At 36.6% G+C, this 17,027-nt stretch overlaps 1 protein-coding gene across 1 annotated transcript; it reads right to left on the reverse strand.

Moving 5' to 3' along the window:
• Nucleotides 1–12,357: 12,357 nt before the first annotated feature.
• Nucleotides 12,358–16,937, reverse strand: LOC148939040 (uncharacterized). Its single transcript, XM_089107348.1, has 3 exons — nucleotides 16,821–16,937; nucleotides 14,385–14,918; nucleotides 12,358–12,642 (listed from the first exon to the last, which is right to left on the reverse strand). Exons 1-3 carry the CDS (start codon nucleotides 16,860–16,862, stop codon nucleotides 12,358–12,360), a joined length of 861 nt encoding a protein of 286 aa, XP_088963474.1. The 5' UTR covers nucleotides 16,863–16,937.
• Between the last annotated feature and the right edge of the window lie 90 nt (nucleotides 16,938–17,027).

The raw sequence follows: 17,027 nt of genomic DNA on the forward strand, positions 1-17,027 counted from the left end.
AATATATATGTTTTAATGTTTATATGTTATTTAATGTTTGGTAATTTTCATTTTCTCGCGATTGATTCTTAGACAAATTATTATGGTTATTTGACAGCCTAGAAGTTAGTTTTGATAAAGTCTCCCTTTCTGGAATACCCCAGCGGGATTCTATTAAGCCTATCATGGTTCTTTAAACTCTTGGTGATATCTTTCTTCTATATCTCTAGCTATTTTTTCATTCTTCTTTTTTCGTTCTCTGGCTATCCTATGAGCCTCTTCCTTTTGTTCTCTAGCTATCCTATCAGCCTCTTCCTTTTTTTCTCTGGCTATCCTATCTGCCTCTTCCTTTCGTTCTCTTTCTTGTCTATCTTTCTCTCTTTCTTTCTCCATGAAATTTAATAGTTGTTGTGTCATATCTATTTGAGTACTCCTTCGCGAGCCCCTGCTGGATCTCGATTCAACACTGCTCCTTCTACTCGGACTACTTTGATTTCGTCTGTCATTATTTCTTTTGAATTTATTTTCGGAATCTGTTCGTTCAATATGCGTATTGTCTCTTTCTTTATAGGCTACTGTAGCCTTTCCTTCCTCTTTTCTATTCTTTCTAATTTTATCTTTCTCAGCCTGCATTTTTTTCTTATATTCTCGGAACTCACTCTCTCTAAGGCCTCCATATTAGCCTTTCTTTCTATTTTCCTACTTTTTCTATGGACTTCACTCGCCCTTCTCGGTCTTGAGTTAATCTCATCTCTGTCCGACATAATTTCAAAATTCCGTTAACTGAAATTACCTCTTCAATCTAAATGAAAATTTTTCTATCCCTGTAACTTTCGGTCTCTCGCGAAAAATTGTTTCCTTTTAATTTGCCGATTCTACGTGGGCGGGGCAGCCTCCCTTGTATCACAAGTTAATTATTCGCGTGATCTATTTATTCTTAAATTTTATTATCTATTATTATCCGATCCTATATTCCAAAACATTCCAACACGTACTTTCAAATGTACTTCATTTTCTTCATTTAAATCTTTAGCATAACATTATTCGAATTACAATATTTGATGAGACGAAATGATAAGAACTCACAGATTTAGCTGAACAATGACAAGATTTGAGTATCCAACTATTTTTGCCACTTCGCAAGCTTTAATACCACATTTCTTGCAGCTAAAGTACAAAATGCAGAAAAACAAACAAAGAAAATCACTACTTAACAATAACTAGTTAACAATCACTAGTTAACACTAATTTATTACTAGTTAAAACCAATTACTCACTAGTTGAAACTATGATATTCGCCCCTTCTTTGTGTAAATCTCCAAACTAGCGAATCTGTTCTCACAGCTTTTCAGCTGTGGCGGTGCGTGTGATTGCGTAAACTTAAATATAAACACCTCTGTAGCACTGGTTAATATTTTATCATTTGTTCAGGTGAATTTCAAGCGTCTAACACCAATAGACACTACTTGGATGTCTCTATCATCATATTTAATTTTTTTTTCTTGTTGCATTTAAAATATCCTGGAGTTGACTTTCTTTGGGAATCTTTATGTTTTCTTTATCCCAGAATATTCCAACACCTATTTTCCAATAGGTGTTGGAAATCCCGGAATTTCCAACATAAATATTCCAACTCTACTGTCGTTATTTGTTTTTCGGTTTTAATTCCCCTCATTTTAGAGTTTATTAAACATTATTCATTTTTATTTTTAGGTTTTCATTATTTTTTTTTTAAATTGGATCACCATGATTTTTTTTTCTGACTTTTTTTTGGCATTTTAATTGATTTTGTTTTGTTTTTACTAAAGAAGAGACGCGGTTGTCTTATCGAAGTATTCAATTTGTTTTTTTTCCGTACTTTCGTTTGGCCTTGAAAAAAACATTTTGTGAAAAACTGTGTCTGTTGATCTTCTTCATAGTCTTATTATATTGTCTTACAACTCACCAAATGCAACAGGCAACGAGTGCATAGTTTTCCCTTTTACTGGGGTCACTTCTGATTGGCCAACGGATTATTGGCTTACTGGCAATCACGTCCTCGACAAAGTTCCCCAATTCCTTGCGCAAGCGGCAAAGTGAGCCAGTTGATCTCCTTTTGTGTTACGTAAGGTTTGGTCACTTTTGATCGCCCCAAAATTTTGTTCGACTCGTAAAAACGGTACAAAATCGATATGAATAATTTTTGACGTGTTTATAAAAGTTTTTTGCTACCCCCGAATGAAAACCCAGGGTTGGTTAATATGACATAAAATCAATGTTGCACGACCTCTTTACAGTATCTATTTTTGGGAATCGCTTTTCCTTTTCTTCTTCTTTTTTTTGCTCGATATCAATATGCATTCGTTTTCTTGATCTAGTAATTTTAAAAGTAGGGGGATAGATATTCAGGAAAGCAATCCTGTTTGAAACCATGGGTATAGCATTTATATAACTCGTATCCACAAATTCACCAGGGTCCTTGGGATTTGCCCACCTTTGTAAACCTATCTTTTCGTTACTTTAGAATAATTTTCTACTGATGCATTTGTATGCCTAGTAAATCTATCATTTAGCATTCTTGCAGTTGTTAAAGGGCATAGTTTAATAATTATTTGTTCTAGCCTATGACAAACTTTCAAACTATAATGACGGTTTAATTCCCTGTCCCTACTATTATCTTCTGAGAACTCATCATTCATGCGTCTTGAGGTATCCATTATGTTATGGATCCAAAATATATTTTATGATAACGAATCGTATGATATAGAATTAACGACTTTTACTTATAGGTTCTAAACCACTGGAGTTGGATACACTCGACTTAGTAGAATACAAATTAGAAGCAAGGCTTCAACAGGGGAAGTTTACTCTTTAATCCTTCAGCTGGGATACTCCGTGATGAAGACTTCGAAGAAGCTCGGTATGGCAAGTCTATTGTGGTAATTTCTAATCTATGTAACTTTTTGAATTTTCTGACAGATGACTCATTTTGAGCCAGATTTTGATTTCTGCTCTATTTGTATGGTTTGTAGGTTTTTTTATAGAGGTTATTTTGCATTGAAATTTAATACAGAAGTGTTGTTATACACGGTGTGAGTTTCTGAAAAGATCTTTGATGGGTATGATTTGTTTTGAGATTCTGCAATAACTGTTGATAATAGTCGCTTTTCTTTGGGAGCCATGGTTTCTTGCTGTTTATCAATATTATTATTAGGAATTTGGATTGGAATTGTACCGTCCTGAATTTTTATTACTTTTGGATTTTGCTTTGTTGATTGTAGTCTTTGATGTAACTTAATTGTTGGGGCCCGTCCCCGCTTTTTTATTAGATAAATATATCTTCTCCTTTTTGCTTAGGTTTTTCCTACAGTAAAAGTTTCATATAGAATCTAACCTTTTTTGTATAGGCAACAATTTCGCAAAAGAAAATAAGTTGGCTTCGTATTAAAATTCTGTATGAATGATCACATGGGCATACCAAATCCTGGACCATTAATTCTTAATTTATGGGCATGGCGAATTCAATTTTGGGGCTTGATGCATTCAAATTGCCTGTGTCTAGACTAGACCATGCCAGAGGCAACTTTGATGTTTGTGTCGATATATAATTTTTAAGTTAGATCTAGTTCATATTGAGATTATATAATAGATAGTTGTTGAAGCGGAGATGGGAAGTAAAAGTGAGTTATATTTTACGATTGTATTTGACTTTAATCCTGAACCCCGGTAGGGTTAGGAAGAGTTGAAAATTGTTGTCATTGTAGTATCCACCGGAGGAACCACCCCCTGCAAGGATGTATTTATTAGTGGTGAGACAGGTCGTGATACCTCAGGCCTGAATAGTGTTGCCCTTGCTCCCTCTACAGGTGGTACATTTTTCAAATCCCTGGTGGTTGTAATATCAGCATGGAAGAGCTGGTTGAACCCCGTGGACTCCTCGACTATGATACAATACTCTAGCGGAAGCCTCTAGTGGTACTAGTGACACGGTCCCACATCCAACACGATCGCCAGAGGCCATTACAATAATATAATGAAGTTTCAATTGCTTGTCATGATGTCCTTGTAGTGTTTTTGGTTCCACTTAAAATTCGTATCCATAGGGATGTACTATTTACTATCTTGAAGAAATATTGACATCTTAACTAATTTACAGGTTTGACTACGTTGGTTTTACTGATTCTGTTGTTATTTCTATGTATTCCTTGCGTAAAATGTTTTAGGAATACATCTTGTTGATATATATTGATGGGTGGCTGCTTTGACTCTGGTTCCCAATACGGTTATGCAGTAAGTTTTTTTTATGCATTTATTCTCATTGTTGCTCACCTTGTAAGTGAGGCTGTTTCCTAGTGAAATTGCAGGGCTGATTGATATCATCCTCCACTTCTTAAAATTTTCCTTGAACCTTGGCAAAGATATTCGTCTCTCACAATATTTTTTTCAAAGAATCTTAGGCTAAGTGAAATCACAGAATTTAAAGGATGTGCAATGCGTTTTTCAACAGCTTCATTTGGGTCTGAAATGCACAATTGGTCAAATGAAGGTGGTCCAAAATCATCTTCAGTGATTTGTGATGGACGTGCATCTAAATTTTATTTTATGATTCATTTATCTATCTACTTTGAAGCTGAGAATATTAAGACTATTGATGGTTCGATCATCGCTTACGCTGGATGAAGCCAAGGTAAAACATGAGTTCAAATCTCAGATTTATTTGTGAAACTTCTTAGAGAGCAAGTGATTTCGTAAATAAGACGAAACCAATTTATTTAGTCATTGTGGAGGAGGCAACGCAATTGGAACTAGCAAGCTGCAACCTCAAAACGAATAAATATCTCTGTTGACTGCTCTTTCCTCGGGAAAATAAATGACTCAGCAGTGAATACATACAACGTTGAAGGATCACAATGGTTTTCGATTTAAACTTCTTTAGTTTACAGCAACTTATAGGTATGTGCTGGATTTTGCTCCACATTTTGTTGGCGTCGGAAGTTTTGATAGCGTTGTTCTTCTAATTTAATTTTCCTTTCTTCTTCAGTTTCATTCTAACCCGTTATGATTTTCGATGTGGCTTGTCTTCTAACAGCATATTTCTTGGCTCTTCCATTCATTTTAATGCTATGTGACAACTGCTTTGGCTCGGTACCGCTTATCTTTTAACCGTATATTTTGTTTTTGTTCTGTTTTGTTGTTGACATGACGTTTTTGTAATCATTCTAACCTCATATTTCTTTATTTTTCATGTTTGTTTGTCATTACTTCAGACATTTTTGAAGGCCTTCTACCATAGCTGCTCGGAAGTCACATTTCATTGTCTTGGCTGTTCATTTCCCCTGTTTAATTTACATTTTTTGGGGTCGTCTTCTTGATGTCTTCTGATTTGATGGTTCAGTTTGTTCATTTTGAGCATTTGTTAATTTACGTTTTTGTCTTATAGGTAGAATGAAACTGCTTAAAACACATTCATTGGTATTCACTTTTATTTTGATTTGTTCTGATCATCGTCACATGTCTTGTAACCACATATATCTTTGTTTTTCACTCTCTTTTTCACTCACTGTAATTTTCGCTGCCACTTGTCTTGTAATCTAATATTTCTTTGTTCTTAAGTTTTTATTTTCGACTCGTTGTAATTGTCGTTTTTGATGCTATTCATTTATTTAATTCTCTGTCTTTTAGGTTTTATGAAACTGCCGAGACCATCTTTTGTAAAGAGACTCATTACACTTGGAACATTATACTTAACTACGTTTCTTGTTTTATTTTGCAGGTGTCATAGATAATAAAACGATACAGCCACTCCGAGGTGGCAGTGACGTATTGACGTGTGCTCCTCAAATCTGCTCATAAATATGAAGTCACTCAAATATTTTTATTTGCGAAATTAAGCTCTTAAATAATTCTATCGAACTCAGGACCTATCTTTCAAGCTAACCCCTTTTCAAGATAGCAAAAAAGTGTAAACAATTTACTTACATTTCTGTCAGTTAGCAGTGTAAAACCTCTTAAGAAAACTGAAAGATAAATTCTCCCCTTGAATGTTCCTGAAAATGAATGGAAGCTTTAGCCTTACGGAACAAAGGTAGATTACCCTCCTCCTTATAATGCCAAGCATTAACAATGCTATTAATATTAACAATGCCATAAATAAATTTCTTTTTAATTTTCCCCTAATTTTTTACCGCAATTTTGTTTATTGGGGAGGGGGGAAAAGAGAGAAATATATCAAGCGAGTTACGGAACATGAGATCTATACTGTTTGTTTCCTAAACTTCTTTGTGGGGGACTGCCCCACCCCAAACAATACCCCTGATTAGGAATTAACTTTTTGATTTTAAGACGGGAAGGATTCAGAGCTACTTGTTTTGCTTCACATCTCTATTTAACTTTGATAGTAATTTCACTTTGAAGCTTTATCCTTTTTATCATTTCACTCTGTGCAATATCCTAGTGTTTCAATACATTCTCTTCTACTAAACAACTGTGTATCTTAGCTAGATTTATTTGAAATCTACCTTGCTTTCATAGTAAGCAAATTTGGTCTCTGAAATAGAATTGAAAAGCATCAAGGTTAAGCATTTCAATCAACCTCTGTTCATTTTAAAAAGGAATAGTGCCAGTTGCAGCCATATTTATCATTTCTGGTGCTTCTACCCTATTTTGGTTTTGTTGTGGGAGGGGGATTAGTTGATTGATGTGAGGGAGTTACAACTTATTCTAAATTACCCATTGTAAGATAAGTTGACATTGTAAGATAAAAGAGTACCACAATTGAGTGTTTGATTCACTCATCTATCAAAAGAGGAGAATTTGAAAGTATCTTTTTCTTCTTTACATTAGTTACCTAAATTTACACTTCAGAGCAAATTAAGATCCATCTTGATCTGTGAATTGCTCTAAAAAATTGCTCTAAAAATTGCTCCATTTTTTTCTAAAAAGTTCTTTCACGTTCTTTGTATAATTTGGGCAAAGATGTGAATTGGTTTTGAAAAATTACGTTTTTAGTATCAAAATCAAAAAAGAAAACCGAAGGGAAGTTTTTGTCCCCCTCCCAAATTTTCTTGAATTGGCTGTGCTGTAATTTTCTAATTTTATGAAGCTTTTCTCATCTACCCACCAAACCTCCTGTGCTTCATTGAAATTATATTCTTTGGTGCCGATCATACTATTTTGACGACCACTGGATGGCGAAGATTGCTAATGAATTGTCCTGTCAGTGCCACAAAGCTTAAAAGTCTCTTTATTACAAAAACAAAAAAAATCCTCAGGAGCAATGTGCCGACGAAATTCCTTAGGGGGCATTTGCCCCTTCTTGCCCCCTAGTTAAGCCACTGCATTCACCTATTTACGGTAGTTTGAAATCCCTACAAATTTGACCCTTGTAGACTCACCAGACAGTCCCCTTCAAATCCCTGTCATCAAAATCCCCTTTCAATGGAATGAAAAAAATTAGAGTTCTTAAAATCCCCGTTGCATCAATGCTTATTACCCTTCCTCCTTGTGGTTGTCACTGAACGTACATGGTAAGTGATCAGAGCAAAGACACAAATAAAATAAAGAGTCAATGATCTAATCATAATTTCAACAATTATTAGGGGCTCTCACTTCATGCCCTTCAATGTAGACTGTGTTCCAGGTCAAAAATAAGTTTTCCTCCCCCGGGAGAGGATTCAAGCTTGCACTTCTATTTTTAATTAACTGATTTTTGATACAATTGATACTTGAGATATTTTGGGAAGTGATAAGCCATGAGGAGTGTCGCCAATGTGGCATCTCATCAGCCCTTGGTACTACTATAATTATCTTATTGGACTTATATTTCAGGTTTCCTTTCACACGCTTCCCAGTGATAAGGATATGAGAAAGGAGTGGTTTGTGAAGATTCGAAGAGATGAAGGTCCCTTGTTCCAAATCTCAGATGCCTACACTAGAGTATGTTCTAGACATTTCAACAATGAGGACTTCTATGCTGGTTTTGCATCCAGAAGAAGAGAACTCAAACCAGAATCTATCCCAAGTATTTTTACTTGGACAAATGAATTATTGTTCAGGCAAAAAGCTCCTAAAGAAAGACAAGTTAGTAAGAAACATCACAAAGGCCGGAAAAAACTCAGTGCTGAGATTACTCAAGTTGAAGATGTGTCTGCAAGTGGGCTACTTCACACTATATCAAGCAAGGAACTTTTTGAAAGTGGTGAAGGCGAGGACCTTTGTGAAATTGGTGAAATAACTAGCTCAGGGACTGTTAGCAGTACCAGCGATAATGTGACTGTCAGTTTATTATCAAGAGTTAGAGAACTAGAAGCAAAGGAAAAGTATATGCAAATTGAACTGCAAGATAAACAGAAAGAGATGGAAAAACTGCAGCACATTAATATGGACATAAAAAGCAAACTCGTTGCCTCTGATCAAGCTTTGAAAGATGGTACATTTACTTATGCTAACTTGAAAAAGTATAACACACTACTACAGTTCTATACTGGGTTCACCTGTTCATCTGACTGAGTCTTTTTTTGAATTCATCAACTGTGGTGAAAATGGTGAAAATGTGAGGCTCACTGAAGCTCATGTGAGAGATCCCGAAGGTTCAGCTAAGATACGCAACAGAAAGTTCTCTGGACGTGATCAGTTGCTTCTTGTCCTTTGCAGGCTAAAAGTGGGATTATACGAACAAGACCTGGCACTCCGTTTTTCAATTAGTCAGGGGACCATTAGCAAAATCCTTGTGAGCTGGATCAATTTCTTATATATACAGTTGGGAAGACTTGTTCTCTGGCCGTCAAGACAATATGTCGACAGAAATATGCCAGATGACTTTAAAGCTGAATATCCCACAACTCGTGTTGTGATTGACGCAACTGAAATTCAGTGTCAAGTTCCTTCGTCATTCCGAAATAAAACTCTGTCTTATTCGTCATACAAATTTCGGCAGACTAAAAAAGGTCTCATTGGCATTGCCTCAAACGGCATTGTGACGTTTGTATCTGAGTTGTACGATGGGTCCATCTCTGATGTAGAACTTGCCAAAAGATCCTGAAGATGCCATATGATGATGGTGATAGTATAATGGCTGATAAGGTTTTCCGCATACAGACTGACTTACCTTCGTGCGTAAGCCTTAATAGTCCCCCATGTCTTCAGAATGCTGGGCAATTGCAGCTTCTGATGTGATCGAAACCCAGAAGATTGCCCACTTCTGACTACACGTTGGGCGACTCATAATGAGACTTAAGTGCTATGGGATCTTAAGAGAAACAATCCCAGTTAACCTTGTTCCAGTTCTGAATCAGATGTGGACTGTTTGTGCCATAATGACAGTCTTTATGAACCCCATCATCAGCTCTTCAGGTGAATAAGAGATACCAAGTGAAGAATAGTTATTTTTTTCCTTTGAGTCTTCTTTTATTTGAAGCATATGTCGATCCCATGCTTAAGTATATTGAAGGGTAAATAAGTAATTAAAATAGAGAATACACAAATAAAAGTTCAAAGTTTTTTTATTATATAACCGTATTTAAAGAAACAGAACATTTTGTAAAATCAACTAATAAAACCAAATCTTATTGTAAAATCATTTGGAAAAAAACTACGTTTTCTAAAGATTTAAAGAGGGTGAGTCACAAGTTCGAACCGTAAAACGTACAGGGATTAGGAGGTGCAGTTGGGGGGCTGCCGCCCCCAAACCCCGCTTCCTTATATGAAAGGGGCTGTGCTCTCCTCAACGCCTCGCTCTTTACGCTAAAGTTTGTCTTTCTCACAACTCTTTTTTTAAACAATAAAAACTTTAGCGTAAAGAGCGAGGCGTTGAGGAGAGCACAACCCCTTTCATATACGGAAGCGGGGGGTTTGGGAGTGGCAGCCCCCCCACTGCCCCACCAAAAAACAGCACCGTTTAATGTTTGAAAATTTGACTCAGCCTCTTTAAATCTTTATAAAAAGTAGTTTTTTTAAAATAATTTCTGCACGTTTTTGTACAGTTTATTACTTATTAGTTCTTAACTAACTTTGCGTTGATATATTGAGTATTTAATGTTGGAGGAAGCCCGACACTAGACCCTCCCGCTTTTGAAAATTCGTTTGGTACTGTTTGTAAGTACTGAATACTCAATCAAATGAACAGTCAGATTTTACTTTTTCAACTTTTTTTCAAGCAGGCGGGTATACGGCATGTTATCAAAGCAGTGGAGACTTACCTGTAACCTGAAGGCCGACTGTGATATTCTTCTGGAGACGCCTGTTGAGCCGAAGGATTTAATAGATTGTATTTAAAAAAGAAACTGAGTTTCTTTTTAAATTCAGTATATAAAAAATTTTCTCTCACAGGAAATCCAACCCGCATCTTCCGCCTGAGAGTCAGGAACAGCGGCCATTGTACCTCAGAGACGCTAGTTATATTGTTTTAGTCTCTCGTATCTATTTTTGACGCAAGCAAATACCCACAAAACTTGATATTTGGTTTTTGAAAAATAGAGAAAGGAGAATCGGATTGAGCTGAAATTTGGAGGATAAGCTCCCAGGCCACAGAAAAGCTCATCCTCCGAATTTCAACCTGATCGGACAACGTTAAAGGGGGGTTGTGGTGGGAAAAATTAACATGGGCTCTTATAGGAAAACGAGGTTTTTCGTAAATATAATTCGGGGGATAATTTTTTCGGTCTGAAAATATCAAAAGGCCCTAACAGGTCGAATTCTGCTTCGAATGAGTCCTCATTCACCCGGATCCGTTGCCAACTGTGGCCTGTAGGCGTGGCTGATAAAAAAAAAGGAGAAATGAACTTTAAGTGGCTATATTTGTTTTTTTTGAAAACAGGGAAGGAGTAATCGGATTCAACTGAAATTTCTAGAATAGGCTTCCGGATTCGTGAAATACTCAACTTTTAAATTTTAGTCCATCAGACAAGGTTAAAGGGGGGCTGTAGTTGGAGGATCGAAACTTCCAACCCATTTTTACCCTTGAAGATATGAAGTCCGGAGGGGGTGGAATTTTGCGCGTGTCCTAGTTGAAGCTTGGCCTACAAACTGCGATCACTACTGTCCCTCTGCGGCCGCTAGGACCTGAAATCGCTTAAAATTGTGGTGGGTCTCCTCTTTAGAGGCACAAGTGTGCCTCCTTGATTTTCAAGGTAGAAATAAATAAAGCAAAATCTGATAGTTCAAGCCTCAGAGATGAGGATAGAGATTTCGTGCATGGTGTACCAACCAAAGAAGAAACCACAGTACTTGGAACAGTTTTCAACAACAGTTGGAAGAAAACGCAGAAATTAAATTAGAATGAAATTAGAAGCATTGTAAAAAAGGCAATTTCTTATGGAAACAACTGAAGTCTAACTATACACCAGAAGGCTCCGTATGTAATTATTTCTGTATGCCCTATAATATGGTATTCTGCAACAGTTTCTCTACCGAATAAAACAACATTGAAGGAAATAACAAGAATAATTTATCAATTTGTATGGAAAATAAAGTACCCAGCCAAATTAAAGAAAACGGATTTGACTAGTGGCCGAATTTTTGATGAAAGACAGGTTTTAGTTAGGTTTCTTTTATATATATATATATATATATAGGTTAAAAAAAGAATGCTTTTATTCGCAGGAACTCATAATCACATAAATCAAATGAATTCTGAATCACAAAAATCAAAGGAACTCAAAATACATTACTTCGACATTTCCGAAGTGTTGCTTCTGCAACATGGACTGTTACTGAAACTTGAGCGTCAACCAATCAGCGTCGCGAAGCTCGACTCAAACGTGTTCGCAAAGAATTTTTTTTCCGTAACTGGTGGCTGTGAGGGGTTCTCTTTCATGGTTTCTGGATACGTCGAAAAGGTTTATCACATTAATCAAAGGACCTCAAATTACAGAAGCTCAGACAAGTATTCCAGATAATGTTGGAAATAGAAATCAGTCAGAGTTTTGACTTCATTTTCCCAAAAAACATTATCAAAAGGTATCCTTTGTATTATTATAAAATTTTTTGTCCATAATACAAAGTCAAACCATGATAGTCAAGTAATGCCAAGTTGCCCTTGGATCTGATAATAATAGTGGTGGTCTTTTCTCAAGCATGTGAGGTATGGGCATTCAGCTAAAAACTGTTCCTCAGTTTTGTCTCAAAGACTACATGGGCACTTGACATAAATAATGCCATGTGGGTCTCTTTCGCATGGGTCAAACACACGTCTGTCAGGAGACGTGGCAAGCCAGTACTCAGCTGGTATCAAAGTCCCACAGTCCATAACCACAACGTCCCTTCCTCTTTTTTTCATAGTTTTTTTTGTAAATTCTAACAGCAGTTGCTTCATGCGTCCTGCTCCACTTTACAGCTGGGTTTCTATCCAAATTTAGATCTGCAAAGTTAGATGAAGCTTTTTGCTCCAAGGAGTGACCCTTTTCACCACCAAACCGAATTTGCTGGAGGTAAGTCGAAACTTACGTGCACGGAACCACGTTTCACTTTCAGCCTGTCTGCGAGAATTTTTTCAATTTCTTTGGCTTCTGATGCTGATACTCTTAAGGAGTCTATCACTTGCTGCTGTTTTGGATTAATATTTGTCAACATGTAACTACCTGAACGGTCATACACAGGAAAATCAGGAAACTCAGCAGTCTTGAACAATGCACTGGTTGCAACACTGAGATTGGTTACAATACTACAAGTATAATCATTTACTTGTAACTTGTTGATCAATGTTTACAAAACTGTGCAATTGAATAATCTATACTGACCAAATTGGGCCTGTAACTATTCTTCTCTTTCGATTCTGTCTTTTAAAAGATCTGTAAGAAAATCCTATTGTAAAGGTCTACTTAACACAAAAAATACAAGTTTTAGCATGCCTTGGACTTCAAACTTAAAGTGCTTGCATCAATCTGGAAATGAGAGAGCCAGCAGCGTAGCCAGGATTTCGTTTCGGGGGGGGGGGGGTTGTCAGTCTACAGAATATAGTAGTCAAGAAAGTAAAAAATGGCATTAATTGGAGTGACAGACCCAGGATTTACGATGAAAGGAGGGGGGAGGTGGAAGTAATAAAAATTACGTCCTGGTCTCGAGCAATTTAATAAAAGGAAATGTAATCCTAATTCATATGGTCCTTAGGAAGGAATGACGAAAATGTGGGGACTTAGTTAAATCTGTGCAGAAAATTTTGAGGTTTGAAGTGGTAAATATATCTATTTTGGGCGAGAAGATGGTTTGAAAGCAATTTGAAAGCAGTGCTTTCTGCCGCAAAGCAGCAGAAATTTTAGAACCATGTATAACTAAAAAGTGTACTATTCCATATATTTACTACTTTTAAACCTATCTTAGAGGATTAAATTATCTTGAAACTAGTGTTGTGCGAAGAGTCTAAGTTTTAAGAAAATGTCTAGTAAGAAATGTCATTTTCTATTTTTTTTTCTGCTCATAATGAAGATGCTGAATGGTCAAGGATAGAAAAGTATTTTCTGGCATGAAGCACTACATTTTTGGATTTACCACTAAAGTGTGCATTTTTTTTTCTATGAACAAGTAATTACTCTTTGGCTCCTTAATGCCTCCCGCCTACAGGACCTAATCTTCTGTGCCAACCATACTATTTTGATGACCATTGGATGGTGAAGATTGCTAATGAATTGTCCTGTCAGTGCCAAAAAGCTTAATTTTTCTGTTAAAAATGCATTTTCAAGTTTATTACAAAACCAATAAAAAAAAAATTCCTCTGGTACAATGTAACAACCCATCCTTAGTTACGCAACTGATGAAAAGTTCCAGGTTTTTCGAACAGTCTGGAATAAGCAATTTAAGGCATTACAAGAACGCCGTTGCCCTCTTTGGACTGGGAAAACTTCCTATTTTATGGCATTTATGACAAGCTTGACCATATTTCATAGGGAGGGTGCTCACCCCTATCCCCCCCCCTCATCTCAGCTCATTAACTCTTTGACCCTTACAGCCAAGGAAATACTTCTTAAAAATTTTATGCAAACCCCTGTTCGGGTATTTGAAATTGGTATATGTTTTCTTATTCCTTGGCATGTGTCCTGGTAGTCCTGAAGCAAAACTTCTGAGATGCAAGTCAAAACAGCAACTCACAGCATGCTTCACGCATGGAACAGTTCAGCTACTGCATTCCCCACTTCAAAGCCCAGAAAGCTGTCCAAAGAAAGAGCAGAGAAATGCAAAGAAAAAGGTTTTTCTCATCATCAAAATGTTCACATGAAAGCCATCTCAGGATCCCAAGTCCAGGTACAGCTTACATTTGAAGATATAATTTTTAAACATAAGTTATTGTTTCTGAGAGTAAAATAAAATTGCTTTAGTGAATCAGATTTACCTTTATAAAAAGAAATTAACAAAAATAAACAAAGATTATGTAACAGAAACTCTGTCCTACCTGAAAATGCAGATTTTCTCAGACTGAGACAATCATCTTTACTGACCTGAGGGTCAGATAGCGGCACTGTCTTGTGAGTTGACAGTCCTCCTTCCCGAACTTGTCGAAGGTCAATGTATATCACCAGGTGGGGCTCAAGTTCCTGTTGTCTCATGTACGTCCACTGTTGAGGCATCTTGATGCGGCTCAGGGAGGCAGGAATTTCTTTGTACTTCAGACTTTGCATCAAACTGATAATTTTCAAGAGCAACACCAGGTGATTGCAAAAAACACTTCCAGCAATGCATGAACAAGCACTGTTGATAATCTGACTGTCACATGAAAGATAGACTTTGATTGAATGTGGCTTGTCCCTCTTTTGAAAACTGCGATAGCAACTCCCTTTTATCACTAACCCTTTATTTCCAAAAAGTCCTTCCACTTCTAAAATATGCACGGTTTCCAGGTCAATATATTGCTCCACCAAAAAGCTGTAGCTTCTCTTGAGTTGCCGGCTGGCTGAATTTGAAGCTTTGTAATAATCTTCAATAAGATTGTCTGAGATAAGTGGGACAATATCAAGATCTCTGCACCACTGGCCCTAAAGAATTTGAGAAAATTAGAATTGACAAATTTTGTACTGATTTGTTCTTCAAATAGACATAGGCCTAGGCCTAACCAGTTAAACTGAGGAGATTTGAGCATGGTTTTTGGGTATGAAATGTCTATATAATGTTCTTAGGGTGTTGGAATAGTAAAAAAACTATGGGCTGCTTTAAAACAGTGGTTGAGGGGGGGGGGGGGGCACCACCACCAGACTAATAAAAAAAATAAAACTGAATTGGACTGGTATTGACAATCTTGGGAAATTTTCAGAAACATGCCACTACTTTAAATTATGTTTTTAGGAACTCTGAGATGCTTTTGTGTGACAGACATACAGCAAACTTTTTTTTGGAGATCTGAGATCAGACACCATAGGCCAGAGTGCTAAAAATACAAATTTATACTCTTGTGTTTGGTGTAGCCTGAGGAAAAGTTAAAAAAAATGCAGCTATCCCGCTGCTGAAGGAAAAGTAGGAGAAAAATAGATTAGGATCAAGGTCCATTTTCAGGAGAGGAAGAGGATTATTACCATGTGCTGAATTACTGGGACTGGACTTAAATCTCCCTGATAGCTGACCAAAACCAGGGCCAGAACTAGGGGGGCAAAGGGGGTAGCTGCCCTGGGCGCTGAGTTGTGGGGGCGCCAAAGGTGTCCCCTGCAACCCTCCATAGTTAATCAATGTTTCCAAAAAACATATTTTGATTCTGTTCTAGGGACAGAAACTGAGGGAGGGGGATCCTGAGCTCCTCAAAACCTCAAATGGCGCCCTTCTCAGCTAGGTCAACTCATAAATTCTCAGTCACAATACAAACATAACTGAATTTTTCATTAATATGTGCTTGCTCTGCAAAACTCACTTGTACTTTTCATTGGATCCAATATGTTCATGGAACAAAAATCGATTAATCAAATTTAATTTCACATTGAATTCATTAAATAAAATTAACTCAATTAATTGAATAATTAATTTGAATTCAATTTCAAATAGCTTATATTCTATAGTAAATCATGTTTTTGTATTCATATATTCATAATCTAGTTATTTGGTAATAGCAAGGCCCAGAGACATAGTCAGGGGCAGGGGCATCACGAAGGAGGGGGGCATAATATTTATTTTAAAATTATTTGCTTTCCTACAAAGAAATCTAAGATGCAAATGAAAAAAAAAAATACAAATTTCAGTAGGAAGTTTGAAAATTTTCCAGCACTTTGCACCAGAAAATACCATTTCAGACCATCCAATTATTTTATCTGCTGGCAAATAAGCAAGAAAACAAACTGACAATATCCTTGAACTAAATTTATAAAATTTGATCCTTTGCGGCAAACTATTAGTTAATGATTATTATATTTGGATTCAGCATGATTTCTAAATGGAGATGTAGGTCTATTTCTTAGCTATCTCAATATTCCATGAATGAAAAAATTTACCAAAATATTACCACATGATGTTTGTGCAGTTGGAAAACAAAATATTAAACTGGCTGGACAGAGAGGAATTTCTAGAAGGGCACTGACCCCAAAACCATCAAATCATCATGACCTTTGTAGCAGAATCTAGCCTAAGTATTTTTGGTACTGATTCAAAATGTTAATTTTTAAGGGTAAAATTTTCCTTAAAAACTGGAAAGCCAACCCAAGTTCTTAGGTCATAAACATGTTAAGATTATTGTAGAGACTATGGCGGATCTTTCTGTGTCACTTTTGTTAACTTCTTTGCCTTTTTTGGTACCTAAATACATGTTTGTAATTTTCAAGTTGGAGTCCATGATTGGCTGGGCAAAGATATAGCCTAGTACATGCTAAACCTACTACCCAAGCTCACGAAAAATCAATCCAGAATGCAGGTGATGTACAGCCTTGCTATTAACAAGATTATCAACAAAATTAACTCACCAGTGCCTTCTGAATTTCAGGAAATTCCATGATAAGTTCCATGTTTGCACAACAAACCTACCAACAATATGGCCGATTTTCGCGCAGCGTTGCAATTCAGGCGGAAAAACGAATAAGGTCTATTGGTTGAGAATAATCCGTATCTATTATCCACGTACGTTAATCTTTGGTCTTCATTTGTAAATAGTGGAATCTGGGAGTCTAATG

The sequence above is a fragment of the Artemia sp. Qi Xiang Cuo genome, unplaced genomic scaffold (genome assembly GCF_049724085.1).
Source record: "Artemia sp. Qi Xiang Cuo unplaced genomic scaffold, ASM4972408v1 HiC_scaffold_22, whole genome shotgun sequence".
In the NCBI taxonomy this organism is placed as follows: domain Eukaryota; kingdom Metazoa; phylum Arthropoda; class Branchiopoda; order Anostraca; family Artemiidae; genus Artemia; species Artemia sp. Qi Xiang Cuo.

Excerpts from the sequence above, each read along its gene's own strand:
- LOC148939040 (XM_089107348.1), bottom strand. The coding sequence starts at position 16,862 with ATGGAACTTATCATGGAATTTCCTGAAATTCAGAAGGCACTG. Across the intron at positions 14,919-16,820 it reads CTGAAATTCAGAAGGCACTG|GGCCAGTGGTGCAGAGATCT; the intron begins GTGAGTTAATTT and ends CAAATTCTTTAG. Across the intron at positions 12,643-14,384 it reads TGCCGCTATCTGACCCTCAG|TTACAAGTAAATGATTATAC; the intron begins GTCAGTAAAGAT and ends TTGATCAACAAG.